Source organism: Armigeres subalbatus, chromosome 2, assembly GCF_024139115.2.
Source record: "Armigeres subalbatus isolate Guangzhou_Male chromosome 2, GZ_Asu_2, whole genome shotgun sequence".
Taxonomy (NCBI): domain Eukaryota; kingdom Metazoa; phylum Arthropoda; class Insecta; order Diptera; family Culicidae; genus Armigeres; species Armigeres subalbatus.
The window spans coordinates 365,870,186-365,886,123 of record NC_085140.1 but is presented as its reverse complement, the minus strand read 5'-3'; the positions used below and the strand labels follow the sequence as shown (position 1 = coordinate 365,886,123).

Sequence of the window (15,938 nt, the reverse complement as noted above, 5' to 3'; positions counted from 1 at the left end):
CATAGGACAGATCTTGTTAACACTTAGTTAGCTCTGCATATATTCCGGGTGTGGACGGGTTGAACTTGTTGTTTCGTAGAAAATTCGTATGAACCAGTTTGATCGAATTACGCCCAGATCGATTTGTGTGGATTATGTCCGGATATCATTTTTTCAATTATAACATTCAGAATCAAGAAATATCTTTCCCGATCAGGTTACGACTTGGGCCAAGCCAGCACGACTTTCGCAGTATTTTCCTAATGAACAACTTGGTGCTTCCGTCCAATGTCATCAGCAATTAACACTACGTTTATTACATCGGCTCCAAGAATTAAACCACGGCTGGGAAAAATGTTCCAACAGAAGGTGCTAAATAAGTTTTGCCAGTACTTGCGAAGGCAAGCATATTTTTTTATTGTAAATTTATATTAATAGTTTCGACATCTTTATATCTACATTTCATGATTTGTACTACATTTTAGAACATCATTTTTTAAAGTTATCAATCAGATTTAGTAACGATACAAGAGTAATTTAACCTACCAATTATAAAAAAGAAACATTTTTTTTCGACATGAACACTATACTTAGGACGCACATAATTTTGAGAGATTGTCATTCGTATCAAAACTTTTCTACCAAAATCAGCAGTATAATTTATACGACATGAATAAAAATTTACACTTTATCAAATGTTTTTAAAACTTTGCTGCCATCTACTTACCAAACCGGCGTAGTTGTCTAGCTTTCAGCTAGAACAATTTTGAGTGCGTGAATTTTGATAAGCCTAGCATAATTCAACTCGGTTGGTTACTTAGATTTTGGCACGCTTTTTAAGCTAATTTTATCCCTAGAATATACTGCATTATCTGCTCAATGATGACTTTTTTGTTCCTAAATCATCAGTCATCGAATCTGAATTACTCTTAAAATAACTGACAAAAAATCCTACTCATTCCCTCACTCAGCAGAAAAACGATTTAAAATATTCAACTCATAAACAGGTGTACTAAAACTCGCCAGAACAGGCGGTCGTGGTGCTGACGCTACTCTGGCTGCTAACAGTGCCGGTTGGGGAGGAAGATCCGGCCAAACGGTTGAAATTGTAGCAATCGAAAATTTTATCGCACAGAATGTCCTCCAAGCTACGCTCGAACTCATCTACTGTCTCCTTCAGTAGGAGACTGGATTTTTGCTGCAGAGAAGAAAATCAACAAGTTAGTTAGCGCAACATTCGTAATCAGTTAACTCAGCTCACTTCTAAATAGCGTCGAGCGGCTCGGATAATCTGACGTAGATCGTGCACAATCTCGTAGATAGTTAGGTAGCCACCAATCTGGGCTTTCGAGATAATCGCCCGCAAATCGGTGAAGTTTGGATTAATGGTGTCGAATTCTGGAAACTGAAAATAAAAATGATTACATCATTATTCCCATTACAATTTCTGTTATTTTTCTACTATTATGTAATGGAGAAGCCCATTTTTGAAAAAGAGAGGAGTAGAGAGAGAACAATTGAGCTGCATTTATTTAGTTATGTATTTCTCTTTCTCGAAGAAGAGAGAGAGAGATCAAGAACAAGTTCTCAGAAAGGGTCGACTTTTAAGAAACTGAAGAGAAAGGACAATACGCGCATGCTTCGTCGATCAAAGGATAACGTTGCAAGTAGATTGATGGATTCCATTCGGAAAGAAAAGGAGGCCAATTAGTGACGTCATACCATTTGTAAATGCCTATAGCATGGTTACAGCATAACGCCTGCATCAAAAATTGGTATAAGGGATTACGCAACCATTACTTCCAATAAAATTATGTTTCGATTAACAGCAGTGCAGGCGGATATTCATATGAATCATTTTTTTACAATATGTAAATTTATTGCTTCAGCACAGGTTAACCCTTTATAAGGCAGTGGCAACTATATTGCCACCAACAAATAATATGTTTTTCTATTTATTAACAAGAGCTCTACTTATTGTTTCACATGTAGTGACTTTATTTGCTTCCTAGTAACACCCCAGATGAATTTGAGCCATAAAAAAAATTGAAATGTCAATTTGAGTACAGTTTTTTTACGAACATATCGTAAGTTTCGAGTGGAAGAAGGATTTTCAGTTATAATTCGTTAAAAAAACGACAAAGATATATTTTTTCCCGTCGGTACCATTAATTTTGAATCTCCTGTGTTAGATTACTACGTGATTAGCGTGAAAAAAGCTTTGCCTTTCTGTATATTTGGTTTTTGGATTTTTGACGAAATTGTATTTTTTTCCCAAGGGTCCCCCCTTGGGAGAAAAAACGTGAAAAAATTTTTTTTCACTTATAATGCGTTTTCTGACTAGGACTCTTCACCAAAAAATGTAACGTACCTTGATTTGACTAATTCTACGTAAAACCAAATTTTTAAAAATCTTTTTATATTTTATATACCAATGTTGTCCTGCTTCGCGGCAGTGGCAACTATATTGCCACCAATGTTGTCTCGCTTCGCGGGCAGTGGCAACTATATTGCCACCAATTTTTCAATGTTTCTGAACTGTTCAATGTATAACAAACATACATTTGAGTTTAATACCATGTCAACATTGTGTCCTATTGTTGTTTTTGTTAATTTATTGTTTAGATTCGTCTGCCTTATAAAGGGTTAACTACATATAGGGAGAAAAGCCTACCCAACTAATATTTAATCACAACCGTCTAAGACGAGTTAAGTACTGTCCATTTAATTCCACCAATTATAATAATTGGTGGAATTAAATGGAGAGCACTTAACTCGTCTTAGACGGTTAAATACATTCCACTAAAGAGCTTAATATATTTTCCATTTAATCACAGACAAATAGACATAACACTTAAATAAATCACATCGTATACATCGATTTACCGGCCAAATTGAATAATCATTAATAGGCCAAACAAGCGCTCGTGGCGCTAGAATCGGTTTTGCTCGTGTTTGACGTTTGCTCACTATCGCCATCTGGTTCGTATATTGTCTAAGTTGGTGCAAAGAACGGATCTCGTTAGTATTTGCATGACTATGAATTTGATGAATTTGATGAGGCCTTCCTTAGCCGTGCGGTAAGACGCGTGGCTACAAAGCAAGACCATGCTGTGGGTGGTGGGTTTGATTCCCGGCGCCGATCTAGACAATTTTCGGTTTGGAAATTGTCTCGACTTCTCTGGGCATTAAAGTATCATCGGGTTAGCCTCGTGATATACGAATGCAAAAATGGCAACTTGGCTTAGAAACCTCGCAGTTATTAACTGTGGAAGTGCTTAATGAACACTAAGCTGCAAGACGGCTCTGTCCCAATATGGGGATGTAATGCCAATAAGAAGAAGAATTTGATGAGTAAATGTTCGATGTGTTATGTCTGTTTGTCTGTGGTTTAATGTCAATGTAAATGTTATTTCAACTCGTCTATATGGCTTCATGCTGAATATATGTGCTGTACATACGATCAAGAACTTGTATGCAATCCTTTCACCAGCAAATTTGGCGAATCTATTTAGGATGTTTTGATGTGCCTGCACAACAACTACTTTACATGCTGTAAAGTCGAATCAAGTACATCATGCACAACTACTTTACATGCAACTAAGTCAAGTCAAGTACGAGACACTGTCAAAGGTACAATAGAGTAGGGGGATTAAATGGAATAGTAGAGACTATAGACACTATAGGTTCCATACCTATATAGTGTCTATAGTAGAGACTCGCCTTATGACAAGTGAATACATTCCACTAAAAGCGTAAAATAATGTTCTTATCAATCAGGCAAATTTCGAAATGGAGGAGGGGGGGGGGTGTGGTTACATGAATTGGTTACATTCCAATCAGCGCCTAATTCCGTTCACGCAAGACAAGAATTTTTGTATAAAATATAACAGAAAAATATTCTTGTACTTTTCTATGGTTATGTAGGCATGAAATGAAAGGAAAAGCAACGTCATTTTTAGCGATTAGTCAAATTTTAAACAAAATTTATTGGTCGTCACTACAGGCGCCATCTTGACTGTTTTCATTAACCCACTTGCGAAGAACGTTTGTCATAATATTTAGGCATTTTTAAGTGGAAATTTGCCCTGAATTTCAAATACTGCAGCATAACAAGATATAGGTAACAGGTATTACCAAATCGTTGTCTGTATTTTGCCGATAAAATGCTGAAAAGTGAAAAAAATCTTGAAAAATCTACTCGTTTCTTATTCCGTTCTATCGGTTTGAAGGATGGATTTCGAAAATTCTGTTCGTGAGAATAATATAATCTATGAGCAAGAAAAGGTGCATCGTACATGAATCGTACATATGAATGGTGAACTTTTATCCATCATTATCCATTTTATCCATCATGCAGCCATACCGAAAGGAGTTCTGTTTAGGACATTTCGCGAAAATGTTATGGGAATGTTTTTCAACTCATGCTGGGAAAACACAGTTTTTTCAGTTAATAATGGTGAATGACGAATTGTCAAGTAGTTGTTGGACAATGTTTAGAAAGGGTTTCCGAAGAACAAGGATAGTTTCAAACAGCACATTTAATTGTGGCGTTCTTGTTCCTAGCTTTATACAGAAATTTCTTGGCCAGTATGGAATCGTGGGTTCTTGGGTTCTTGAACAAATATTCAATTTGAACGAAACAGGCGGTACGAACAATTATTAACAAACATATAACAAAATATAAAATCGATTAAGAGAAATTGATCAATACAGTTACGCCCCTATGAAACTAAGCGCGAGAAATGAAAAAAACAGCCAACTAAACAAAGGAAGTATCATTCGTTGTATTTTAAATTAAAAAAAAATATTTTTTTTGATTTACAATGTTGTGAAAACTCATATGTGAATATGTGCATTATGTGGAAGATATTGATTTGAAAAATGTATTGGAGGTAACCACTTGTCCTTCGATGGGACTCGAACCCACGACCCTCAGTCCATGTCGAGTGATTTAATCCCCGGAATATAAGTAATCAACTTCGATTGATCATTTTTAACTTTTCATTCGCAATAATAATGAATGCGTTCACCGGCATCTTGAGCGAGCTAAAGCAATGAAATCGAAAAATACTTACATAATTTTTGGTGAAATGTGCCATTAAAAAGTATTTAGATTCATTCACGTTGAACACTTTTTGCAACAGAAAATGAATTTTGGCCACAGTTTCACTGTCAAAACTCTGCCGGATGATAGCGTCGCTGAAAAAATCCATCTGAAGCTGTGTTGGCAACGATACATCAACAGCACTGATAGTCGTTGTCATCGTTTGACCAACAGATGCATCAGATTCTCCTTCATAATGTTTGGCGCTGGCAAGTGATCCCAGTAAATCCGGGCGGAACTGCGAAATGGGATTCTTCAAAATCTTTGGCGTGGAAGTTAGGAAAGGTGCCGAATTATTTGCATCGACTGCAGGGAACGGAATTTTCACAGGACAAGTAGTCGTATTGGCCTTGAATACCGGAGGTTTCCTCACAGGCTCATAAATTCCTGTCTTGAAGTAGGTCCCATTCTCGTTGTGCTTCATCTGGGCCTGTTCCGATTCATTGACAACCGAGAAAAGATAGCTTTTAGCATTGTCAAAAACTACGCTGCTGCGGTCTGATAAATCACTACTACTTGCATTATCTGATGACGAATTGGCCTTGCTCTCAGACAGATTTGGTATCATATCCTTCAGATATTCAAAAAGTTCTTGAATGTTCCGTTCCTTTTCTTCATCGGTTTTTGACTGACGACTTGTACCCTTGGGGGATGACTCCTTTTGTACACCACATGTTCGCTGATTTTGAACCATTTCGTCCAAGCTAGTAAAAGATTTGATCAAGCTGTCGACAAAATCGATCGTCGAGTCTTGCCACTTGAGAAAATGATTCAGGAAATCCGGACTCAAAACTTTTTGGACACGATCCAACCCATCCGGAGTGTTGTACACGTACCCCTTGATAATTATCCAAGCGTTGATGATTCTGGTGAATACAAATATGAAATCCTTGACTGCCCAGGCAATTCCTTGCGAGTTTATGTTTGCCAGAACACTGTCCGGTCGAATCAGGTCTTGCTTCATACGGGCGCATAGACTGTCGATCTTCTTAAAACAAGGCCTCTTTTGGTGATTATTGGCCAACTGCTCTGCTAACTCGCAGCCCTGCATAGCCATCTCAGTCAATGCAATAAGCTTTTCTTTGTCCACCACGATACCGGTTCCTCCGAATCCAACTTCCTTATTCGGATCCGATACAAGTGGAATAACCGGTGGACTTAGAGGGCCGTCACTGAAAATGTAAAAACAATAGTTACGTTAATTGCATTTATTTCAGTTTTCATCAATCAATTTGATTTATCTATCGTATTCGAAGCGAAAAAACGAAGATGTTGTCAAAAGTAATACAAAGTAAGTATAAAACATTAAAACAAGCATTGTCATTGTCTTCGTCTGTTTATTTCTGCGAAGAATGATGAAAATTTTTGGCGTAACATGCTCCGTGTGACGTGGAGATCGAAGAGTGATGCGACTCTGTTGAAGACACGCTGTTGTAGGCCATTGACCATTACATTGGTACAGTTGTTCCATCCTTCACGGTCTGGCAACTTTTTCCTTTGGAAAATCGAGTTTTGTCTGTGCCGAGCCCTTTTTTATCGTGCCTTGTTCGCTCGCTCTCCTTCTCGAATATGTCTCCAGCCATCTTCAAGAGAAATTGCGCCTAACTGCTCTTCCGTTGGGAGTGTCGCTTATAGCTGCTGCGCATAGTTTTGGGCTAGTCTAGCGTCTTGTAGTCGCTCAATGTTAAGCTTGAACGGGTATTGTATACCGTCAAGATTTTTGAGCGAAGACATACTGCAACGAGGTAGTGGTCGGAATCAATATTCGCACTGCGGTAGGTGCGGAGGTTCGCGATGTCGGAGAAGAATTTACCGTCGATTAGAACGTGGTCGATTTGGTTTTCCGTTTCTTACACTATGTTCGCACTAGGGCCTTGTAACATGTTATTCGGCTATCTTGATGAGCTTTCTTTTGTCGATAATTTGAATAACATGTTATTCAGCCGTCTAAGACGAATTAAGTACTGTCCATTTAATTCCACCAGTTAAATGGACAGTACTTAATTCGTCTTAGACGGTTTAATACATTCCACTAAAAGCTTAATATATTTTTCTGAAGATGTTATTCAGGCCATACCCGATAAAAATCGTTTACTCATTAATGGGTACTTTTTCTCTGCTATCTCTTTCTCTCTGCTGAAAAATTTACCCATTTTGGGAGAATAAGTGGATCTACTCATTTAAATGAGTAAATCCACTTATTCTCCCAAAATGGGTAGATTTTTCAGCAGAGAGAAAGAGATAGCAGAGAAAAAGTACCTATTAATGAGTAAACGTGTTTCTCCGTGTAGTGCGAACATAGCATTATAATATACCTATCACTCAAAATAATCTACACGTCAATGCTACGTGGAAAATCAGGTAGCTCTCTAAAAATGAACACATTCCACGTTTCACATGCCGCAGGTATTAATCACAAAGCCTCAGATGGAACCTAAATGACCACCGATCATTTTTACTCTGATTGTACGATGTCTCTTACGTGAAAATCACGTAACTACTCTGCAGGTTCATTGCATTTCTCGTTCATTCTATGTTGCATATGTTTGATTGAGATATGGAAGTTGTTTACGTTTTGTTTCGCGAATCCCGTCAACAAGAATCCAGGTGAGAAAACTATATCAACGCATGTAATAATCTAGATAACCATTTATTTTTTACAGGACTTCAAGTTGCTTCAAGATCGAGGCAACTTGCAAACGAAAATTTGCTTTCATGGACAATATGTCATTTCTTTCTATAGCTGATGAGCCAACCAATACCATGGTTGCAATAAATTAGTTTATCGCACAAGACCTTTTTTTCAATGTTCAATATGATTATATAATAAATTTTATCCTATTTTAAGGGTAAGAAATAATATGCGGTAATATCATTTATTTTAATTGATATATTTATTATAAGGTAGTAGTTACCGCATAAGGACGTACATTCTACAGACATTTTTTTGTAAAATTTACCGGAACATTACTTCATATCGACCAAAATATCTCTTGGAAGATACCAGAAAAGTCACGTAGCTATTACGTGACACTTTGGTGAAGTGATTTTGAGAGTTCATGAGTTCATTTTGTTTGTCACCTATTTTCCACGTAGCTGTTACGTGAAAAGTGTGATGGAAAAAAGCCACGTATTTTTTCACGTAGCTTTAACGTTTGGATTATTTTTATATAAATAGGTAGGTACATAATCTCCATGCGGGGATGTAATTCATCGTAGATTATCTTGTCGCAACCTGCGAAATCTAGCGACTTGCTGTTCCATGTTCCAAGCTTTCAATCGTGATCCTTTATTCGTCGCCTGGCTCTTTGCCGATTATATCAAGTCGTATTATCTTCAATTTCGTTTGTAATTTGTGGGTTTACATGCGGCTTATCGGGCTTGCGCAAACCTCCTGTCTCGTCGGAGGGCTGTCGTGTCTGGTCTGTTTAGTGTCCCACTTAACACCAGGACTTGGGCTTGTGCGCTTAGAGCGGTACACGGTTGCTTTGGTGGAGCCTGCTTGCAAATACATGCAGCTTTCCATAGAAGTTTAACGGAGCCCACTGTCAAGCCCCACCACATCCTAGGCAGGCACCACAACTCAAAATTGATCTATGGAGGGATCGTCAAGCCCTTTGACAAAGTCCTGCTGCCAATCCGGAAATGGCGAGTTCAATTCTCGGTCCTGTCTGGGATGTTTTCGGGTGGGAAACATTCTCGACTCCCTAGGCGTAGTGTATCCATTGTACTTGCCACACACGATACATCCTCATGCAATGGCAGAGCCATAGAGGAAGAAGAAGATGTGAATAAGTTCTAATTTCAGTTGCCGAATGCAAGAATATTACCAGGGGCCTCATTGCGCATCTCCTTTCGACAGCTCTTTCGTACGACAGATTGCATGGTTTGCTTGTTTCGAGTTGAGGGGCGCAATGCCACATTGCCACCCCAGATTACACCAGACAGTTATCTGGAATAACTGAGCATTATTTTTGAACAAAATATGTTCGGGAACTTATGGTTTCATTAGAAGCATCAGTCCCTCTTGTTTTGTTTATCCATATGCATACAATTAGCGAATCAATTTCATTGCTACCATTCTTAGATTTCACGCCAGAAATATAAACATATGCCCAAAATGAATTGAATCTTATCTTAATGGTTAAAGTTTATTTCGAATAGGTTATTTACAACAGAATAATAAAATTTGTATGCAATACATATTACGAAACTTTCCTCTCCTAAAAAACGTTTTGGATAGGTGGCCTATATTGCATCGTCGGGAACCCACATGGAAATCAATACATTTTAAAAATTGCATTAACAATGTTCAAACATATTTTTTAACAACCATTGACATAATATAAAAGTTAAAACTTTCTAGTATAAGTCAACTTCATTTGAATAATGATTTTTTGAGATTTTCAGAGCTTTTCGGAACAATATCCCTAGGTGCCCCACATTTATTTTCCCTGATCAAAATATGCACACTTAGAATTCGAAATTTTACGATTGCCGAAAATCCAACAGCCGGGATCTCGGCAATAATTTCGACGAATCTCGGTAAATCAATTACCGAGATCTCGGCGAAAATTTTGTTAAGGTCTGCAAAATAATGTGAGTGTGTGGACCTAATGTCTAAATGATTTTACGCAATTTCATCAATTTGAACAAGAGTTAAAACCTCGGTTAAAACATACCTGAAGCAGCATTCATTAAAACAAATCAAATGTAGTTTTCAAAACTTGATCTTAACTACCCAGAAACTGCTACAGTGATATCCTGATTTTATCACTCTCCTGGTTAATTGTTGGTGATAAAATTGAGAATGTGACAAAATCGGAAAATTTTTAATTTTCATTTTTTGATTTATTTCACAAATATGAATCAGTGGAAAGGCAAAATGCGTGTGAACTTTACTCATTATTTCTAGACAAACATTTGAAAAGGGCGTAACAGCCAAAATTTATTCCTTCTGATTCTTCGTCTACAATAGCGATATATGTATGTGGACAAAGAATCACAAGGAATAAATTTTGGATGTTACGCCCTTTTCAAATGTTGGTCTAGATTAATTCTTGTCGAAAATGCTTACAGAATCCTTCGCAGGTAGTAAGAAGTTATTCATAATAAATCACAGGCGGTAAAAGTTATTTCATTGTTGTTTGCGTTATTATTTACGAAAATAAAAAGAACGACTAAAATTTTCAATTTTTTTTTTTTGTTACAAAATCAGGTCGAAAACGTGATAAAATCGGGGAGTTACAAAATCGGGTCGACACTGTATTCTTGTTTACGTACGAACGTAAATTTCTAACGAATCGTTCCCCTATTTGATTTTGCTGGCGTAAACGAGAATACGCGTAAATAAGTATAAGGGTGATTACCAAAGGGGAAAAAGAAGAAATTGATATTTGTTCCGGCCTTACGTATTTTATGTCTGCCGAAATCGAATATTTCTACGATTTTTAGCTTGAAATGTCATGCTTCAGAAGAAATTTTATCGAAGTGAATGAGTTAAAATTACCTGATAATGCAGTTTGTGCCATCCACTTTACCAATGTCGATGGAAGATAGATCTTTGTTTTTCACTTTGCCTGCAACTATTTTTCCGTTGTACCTTGACCAGTTTATTTTCTGACTCATGGCATCAACGCTCTGGACTTGCGGCACATATCGATAGAACCTAAAATATATTCAATTATTAGATCTATTTATCAATCACGAATCTTTTATAAACAAACATGTTAGTACTATCGCATTTAATTCCACTACTTAATTGTAACTTTATAGATACGTTTTTCGACCTCAAAACAGTAAGGCCGTCTTTAGTATATCTTACTTGACATTTACAGTTGAGATCCAAATACGTATCAGTGAAATTATCATCAACTGGTAGAATTAAATGGGGATGGAGGCCATTCCACAAAAATCTAAATAATTTTCTATTCATACATGTTACTGTCGAATGTTTGCTGCTGAGCAATACTTCCGTTGACTGGTTGATAGAACACCGGAATGGGTACAGGAACCGGCGGTGGTGACGGATGGAACATCGAAAATCCCGGCTGTACCAACGTAGGCAACACGTGGCCATATTGTAGGAACGTGTAAGGAAAATCTAAAACAATACGCAGGTGCATCAATTCAAATTCATAACCTAACAATTTGTATTCTACCTGGATTGATACTTCCTGTTTGATTGATTGCACGTTCCGGAAGTTGTGCAGTAGAACTCGAGGAAAGCTTTATGTTACTCATAGTAACGACGGTTGATCCTAAAAATTATACATAAGAGCCGGAAAAATATTTCTAACAGAAAGCATAAAACTTACGATGTTTGGAGAACTCCGAACCGGGAGCTTTGTTAAAGCTTTCTTCCGTCATTTTCACACTTTGCCGTTGTCCTTGAAGCTGCTACAAAGGTCCTCTATTGTTCAAACGAGTCTTTTGTTCGTCAGCTGTTTGACCACAGGTAGGTATGTATTGAAGGAACAGGACCAACAGACTACCGTTCGATCCAAAGGTCTGCTGCAGATTGAAGTGAACAACGGTCCAGTCAGCTGATTGGCTGCTGCAGCACACGACGGACTCCGTAACGAAAACTCGAGCACACAGAAGGAAAAAATTCAAATTTTATCACATGGTTGCTTTGATCGCTTGCGTAGATTACTTTTGAAAGCGTGATATGCCCGCGCCGCCGCATTTTTTGGCTGCGGCATGATTTACGTCTGAGACATTTACGTCACTCTCAGTATAGAGAAACTGATGACCACATAGATAAGTGAATGTATAGATTTGTTAATTTTCAATGTTTTCACTCTGATCAATAGAGGTAATAAACTATAGAGGGAGATTGTCGCTGTCGTCACTGGCGAAACATCTTTTGCTGGCAAGGATAGGGCACTAAATGTCAACAAAGGAAAAACAGAACGTTTTGACAGATAGGTACCCAACATGTTTGGGGACGAAAACAAAGGGAACCGCAGCGACAGTCGTCCTCTATAGTTTATTACCTCTATTCTCTGATCACACAAAAGATATTTTACTTACAAGCTCGGTTACAAGATAAAGATTGTCGCTGTCCGAAACAACTTTTGCTTTCGAGGATAGGGTGCTAAATGTCAATGAAGGAAAAATACATACGAATTGACAGTTTTATACCACACATGTTTCGGACAGCAGAACAAAGGGAACCGAAGCGAGTATCTTTATCTTGTAAATAACTAAAACATCTTTTGATCACACTGATCATGAAAATTGATGTTCGACACATGATATGCATATTTAAAAATACATGGATTTTTGCCATAAAGTGTGTCGATTTTCTCCTCGGTTTTACCTTAGTGTATAGAGCTGCAGCCCAACTAAAAGGCCCGCAACCAAATCGTATAGCCGAGTAAAAGTAAAACCGAGTGAAAGTTGACTGTTCTATTTGTAAGTATGTGGATTATGCGGAGTATTTTCAAAATTGCATTTGAAAAAAATATCATCGGTGAGTCGCACCGTCGATAAATAACGACAACACTCAACAGATCAACCACCACTTGAGGTACGCGGAAAAGCGTTGACAGATCTGTCACATATTGAAAAGAGCGAGCTAACTTCACCGCCGACAAAACGCCACCACACCACACAACAAGCTGCAGCCGCTGCAGCTTGTTGATTTCATTAGTTTGATTTACGGCTTTGCCAAGCGCGTTTTGTTCGAAACTTTAAAAAATAGACTTATTTTTTAATTTGTTTTATGCTAAACCAGTGCTCTTGAGATTCAGTGAAATGGGGGATGTATTCAAATCCCTCCGTGAAAAGTCACAAAAGCGCAAGAAACTGTTGGCCCAAACGGTAAGTTCTAATGTTTTTCATTCAAAAAAATTACCTATGTCATATTTTCTACTCATTCTCAAAATAGTTGGGAGTTTCGAGCGTGGAAGATTTGAAGCATGTTCTTGGAACTGCGGAGGACACACCGATCAATAAATCGCAACGCTATGATGATGAAGAAGCCAGTTCTTCCAAAAAGTCTCAATCTGAGGGAATGGTCTACCGGGATTCTTCTACCTTTTTGAAGGTGAGTCCATAAGGGAACTTTATGACCAAAACAAAGTTATTGTTAACAATGATTAAATTTATATTGCAGGGAACGCAATCATCAAATCCCCACAACGATTACTGTCAACATTTTGTGGATACCGGTCAGCGTCCGCAGAATTTTATTCGGGACGTCGGTTTGGCTGACCGCTTTGAAGAGTATCCGAAGCTGCGGGAATTAATTCGATTGAAGGATGAACTTATCTCGGAAACTGCCACGCCTCCAATGTACTTGAGAGCTGATCTTAAGAGCTTCGATCTAAAAGCTCTTGGTACAAAGTTTGATGTAATTCTTATCGAACCGCCCCTGGAGGAGTATGCTCGCGGTGGAGCAGCTGTTGCTGCCGGAGCCCCGCGGAATTTCTGGTCCTGGGACGAAATTCTGGCGTTGGACATTGGTGAAGTGGCAGCGCATAGAAGTTTTGTATTTTTATGGTGCGGTAGTTCCGAAGGATTGGATATGGGTCGAAATTGTCTTCGTAAGTGGGGCTTCCGTCGCTGTGAGGACATTTGCTGGATACGAACCAACATCGATTCCCCAGGTCACTCGAAAATTCTTGAGCCCAAAGCGGTTTTCCAACGCACTAAGGAGCACTGCCTAATGGGTATCAAGGGAACAGTTCGGCGCTCCACGGATGGTGATTTCATACATGCCAATGTGGATATTGATCTGATCATTTCGGAAGAAGCCGAGTTCGGTAGCCTTGAAAAGCCAATCGAGATTTTCCACATCATCGAGCATTTCTGTCTGGGACGTCGCCGTTTGCACATATTCGGCCGGGATTCGACCATCCGTCCCGGATGGGTAACCATCGGACCAGAATTGACAAATTCGAACTTCAACAGCGAATTGTATGCGGGATCCTTCGAGGAGAATCCCACGACCGGGTGCACGGAACGGATCGAAGCATTGAGACCGAAAAGTCCCCCGGCGAACGGGAAAGTACTACGAGGACGTGGCAGAGGATTTCCCCGTCTTCGCGGTCGGAGTCGGGTGTGAGACATTGATAGACGTACCCTCTCACATGAAGGTGAGTATGCATCTATTGAAATTATATATCTATGTATTACAATAGCTTCACTTTCTATTATATTCAAACAATATATAATTAATCATTTATAAAAGAAATTGGGAATCAATTATGCCGAAATCATCTCTATTCTGATCGATTTTGATCACACTGTTGTAGAATACAGGGGCGTCGGGGTAATTTGGCCACCTTAAGGATAATATGTTAAACACGAATTTAATTCTCGATATCTCTCCCTATGTCAATGGTTTCGTCAGTCCCTTTAATCTACTTACTTTTGGACTTTCTACATCTTGATAACCTCCCTATCCCGATGGGTTTTGATCATATTTTGTTCAGGAATCACTCTCCTTATGTCAATTATGTTCAAAATTTTAGGCTACTGGACAATCTAGGGACAATAACAAACGCATCAACAACAGGAAATGACATTCATTTTGTTGTCGTTTTCAATAGCAACTATACCTTTTTTGGATCTAGTACCCATTTCAATTTTCCTTCAATTTCTCGATCTCTCCCTATCTCGATGGTCCCTTCAATACACTATGGAATTTTAAATTTATTGTGTAAGAATTATTTTTTCTTGAATACGGTAGAATAACATTACAATTTATTTTCATTTTATACAAATTTAAAATAGTGATTGTTTTAACCAAATTAAAAGCTGATGGGATAATATGAGCACCCCATCGAGGTAAATTAAATAGTTGCTGTTTTGCAAATTAAGAGAGTTTCTGGTTTCAGTTTTTTTTCCCAAACGCCCCTCCGGTGAAATAAAAATACTTTTGGATTCATATCATATCAACACGTTTTTTTAAAGAAATTTTTCAATCATCTGCATTTAGTAATTAACCTTTTATCTGTGCTCTGGGGTCAATATGACCCCAGGCCACTTTGAGTGGCTGCCATTTTTTTAGTTTTCAACCGATTCTCCTAATTTTTGGTAGTTTGGTAAAACTCGCCGAGATCTGTCTCCTAGATGCAAATTCTCCAAAAATCTTGAAAATATGCGCTACAGTGTACTTTTTTCAAAAAACTTACGTTGTCTTGTCCCGACTTCCGAATTCTAACTTGGTGCTACGCCGACAATATTTGAATTCATTATTTTAGACTACTCAAGTAATTCCGATATATGGAATTTTCCTCATTGTAAATATTCTTATCGCACAAATTTGAAATTTGTAAAGATGACTTCTAACAAAGTTCGTCTGCTGGGAAAATTTGGGGAAATTTACAAATAGGCGGCGCTAGTTTACTTGCAATATTCTTGCATATTTGAAATATTGGCCCGTATGAATAAAAAGTAGTAATCCACACTTTACTACAAATTATGTAGTATTTACTACTTTTGTAGCAAAAAGGTATAAATAAAATCACGTTTACTTTTTTCGAACATACTACTTTTGTGGAACTTGTTTGACAGTTGGTATGAATAAAAGCAATAAATACTACAAATTATTTGTAGTCTGCTCAGGAGCTTGCTACAAAGTTATTCCATCGCCTGGATTTAAATTTGCATAAATGGTAAAAGGTGTTTACGAATTGAAATGACTGCCGCAATTAAAATGATGCGATACGATTAGTTCTAGTTTATACGATTGGGTCGGGTTTTACTAGTTTTTTTTTAAGCCGGTCGTTTTTATGCGACGAATTATTTTCGACATTTTGGGACATACGCGGGTTTTTATACGGATTTTTTTGAAGTTTTTTTTACGCGGTTGTTTAAAATGATCGGGAGATACGGTACG

At 38.0% G+C, this 15,938-nt stretch overlaps 2 protein-coding genes across 3 annotated transcripts; one reads left to right on the top strand and one right to left on the bottom strand.

Moving 5' to 3' along the window:
• Positions 1-280: 280 nt before the first annotated feature.
• On the bottom strand, positions 281-11,784 carry LOC134217187 (protein mitoshell). Of its 2 annotated transcripts, XM_062695971.1 has the most exons (8): positions 11,404-11,784; positions 11,248-11,346; positions 11,024-11,189; positions 10,596-10,754; positions 5,607-6,258; positions 5,058-5,516; positions 1,241-1,384; positions 281-1,177 (listed from the first exon to the last, which is right to left on the bottom strand). In XM_062695971.1, the coding sequence occupies exons 1-8, from the start codon at positions 11,453-11,455 to the stop codon at positions 992-994; spliced, it is 1,917 nt and encodes a 638-aa protein (XP_062551955.1). In that variant the 5' UTR covers positions 11,456-11,784; the 3' UTR covers positions 281-991. The 2 variants fall into 2 exon arrangements, with proteins under 2 accessions (XP_062551955.1, XP_062551954.1); XM_062695970.1 differs by having other exon boundaries at positions 283-1,177; positions 5,058-6,258; positions 11,404-11,781.
• An 896-nt stretch (positions 11,785-12,680) lies between these two features.
• Positions 12,681-14,288, top strand: LOC134213023 (N6-adenosine-methyltransferase non-catalytic subunit). The gene is made up of 3 exons (XM_062691485.1): positions 12,681-12,913; positions 12,981-13,139; positions 13,209-14,288. The coding sequence occupies exons 1-3, from the start codon at positions 12,848-12,850 to the stop codon at positions 14,157-14,159; spliced, it is 1,176 nt and encodes a 391-aa protein (XP_062547469.1). The 5' UTR covers positions 12,681-12,847; the 3' UTR covers positions 14,160-14,288.
• Positions 14,289-15,938: the final 1,650 nt, after the last annotated feature.

Coding starts and splice junctions, on each gene's coding strand:
- LOC134217187 (XM_062695970.1), bottom strand. CDS start 11,455: ATGACGGAAGAAAGCTTTAACAAAGCTCCCGGTTCGGAGTTCTCCAAA. Junction 11,190..11,247: donor AACAGGAAGTATCAATCCAG/GTAGAATACAAA, acceptor GTATTGTTTTAG/ATTTTCCTTACACGTTCCTA. Junction 6,259..10,595: donor GGCACAAACTGCATTATCAG/GTAATTTTAACT, acceptor TTACATTTTCAG/TGACGGCCCTCTAAGTCCAC.
- LOC134213023 (XM_062691485.1), top strand. CDS start 12,848: ATGGGGGATGTATTCAAATCCCTCCGTGAAAAGTCACAAAAGCGCAAG. Junction 12,914..12,980: donor AGAAACTGTTGGCCCAAACG/GTAAGTTCTAAT, acceptor TTCTCAAAATAG/TTGGGAGTTTCGAGCGTGGA. Junction 13,140..13,208: donor ATTCTTCTACCTTTTTGAAG/GTGAGTCCATAA, acceptor TTTATATTGCAG/GGAACGCAATCATCAAATCC.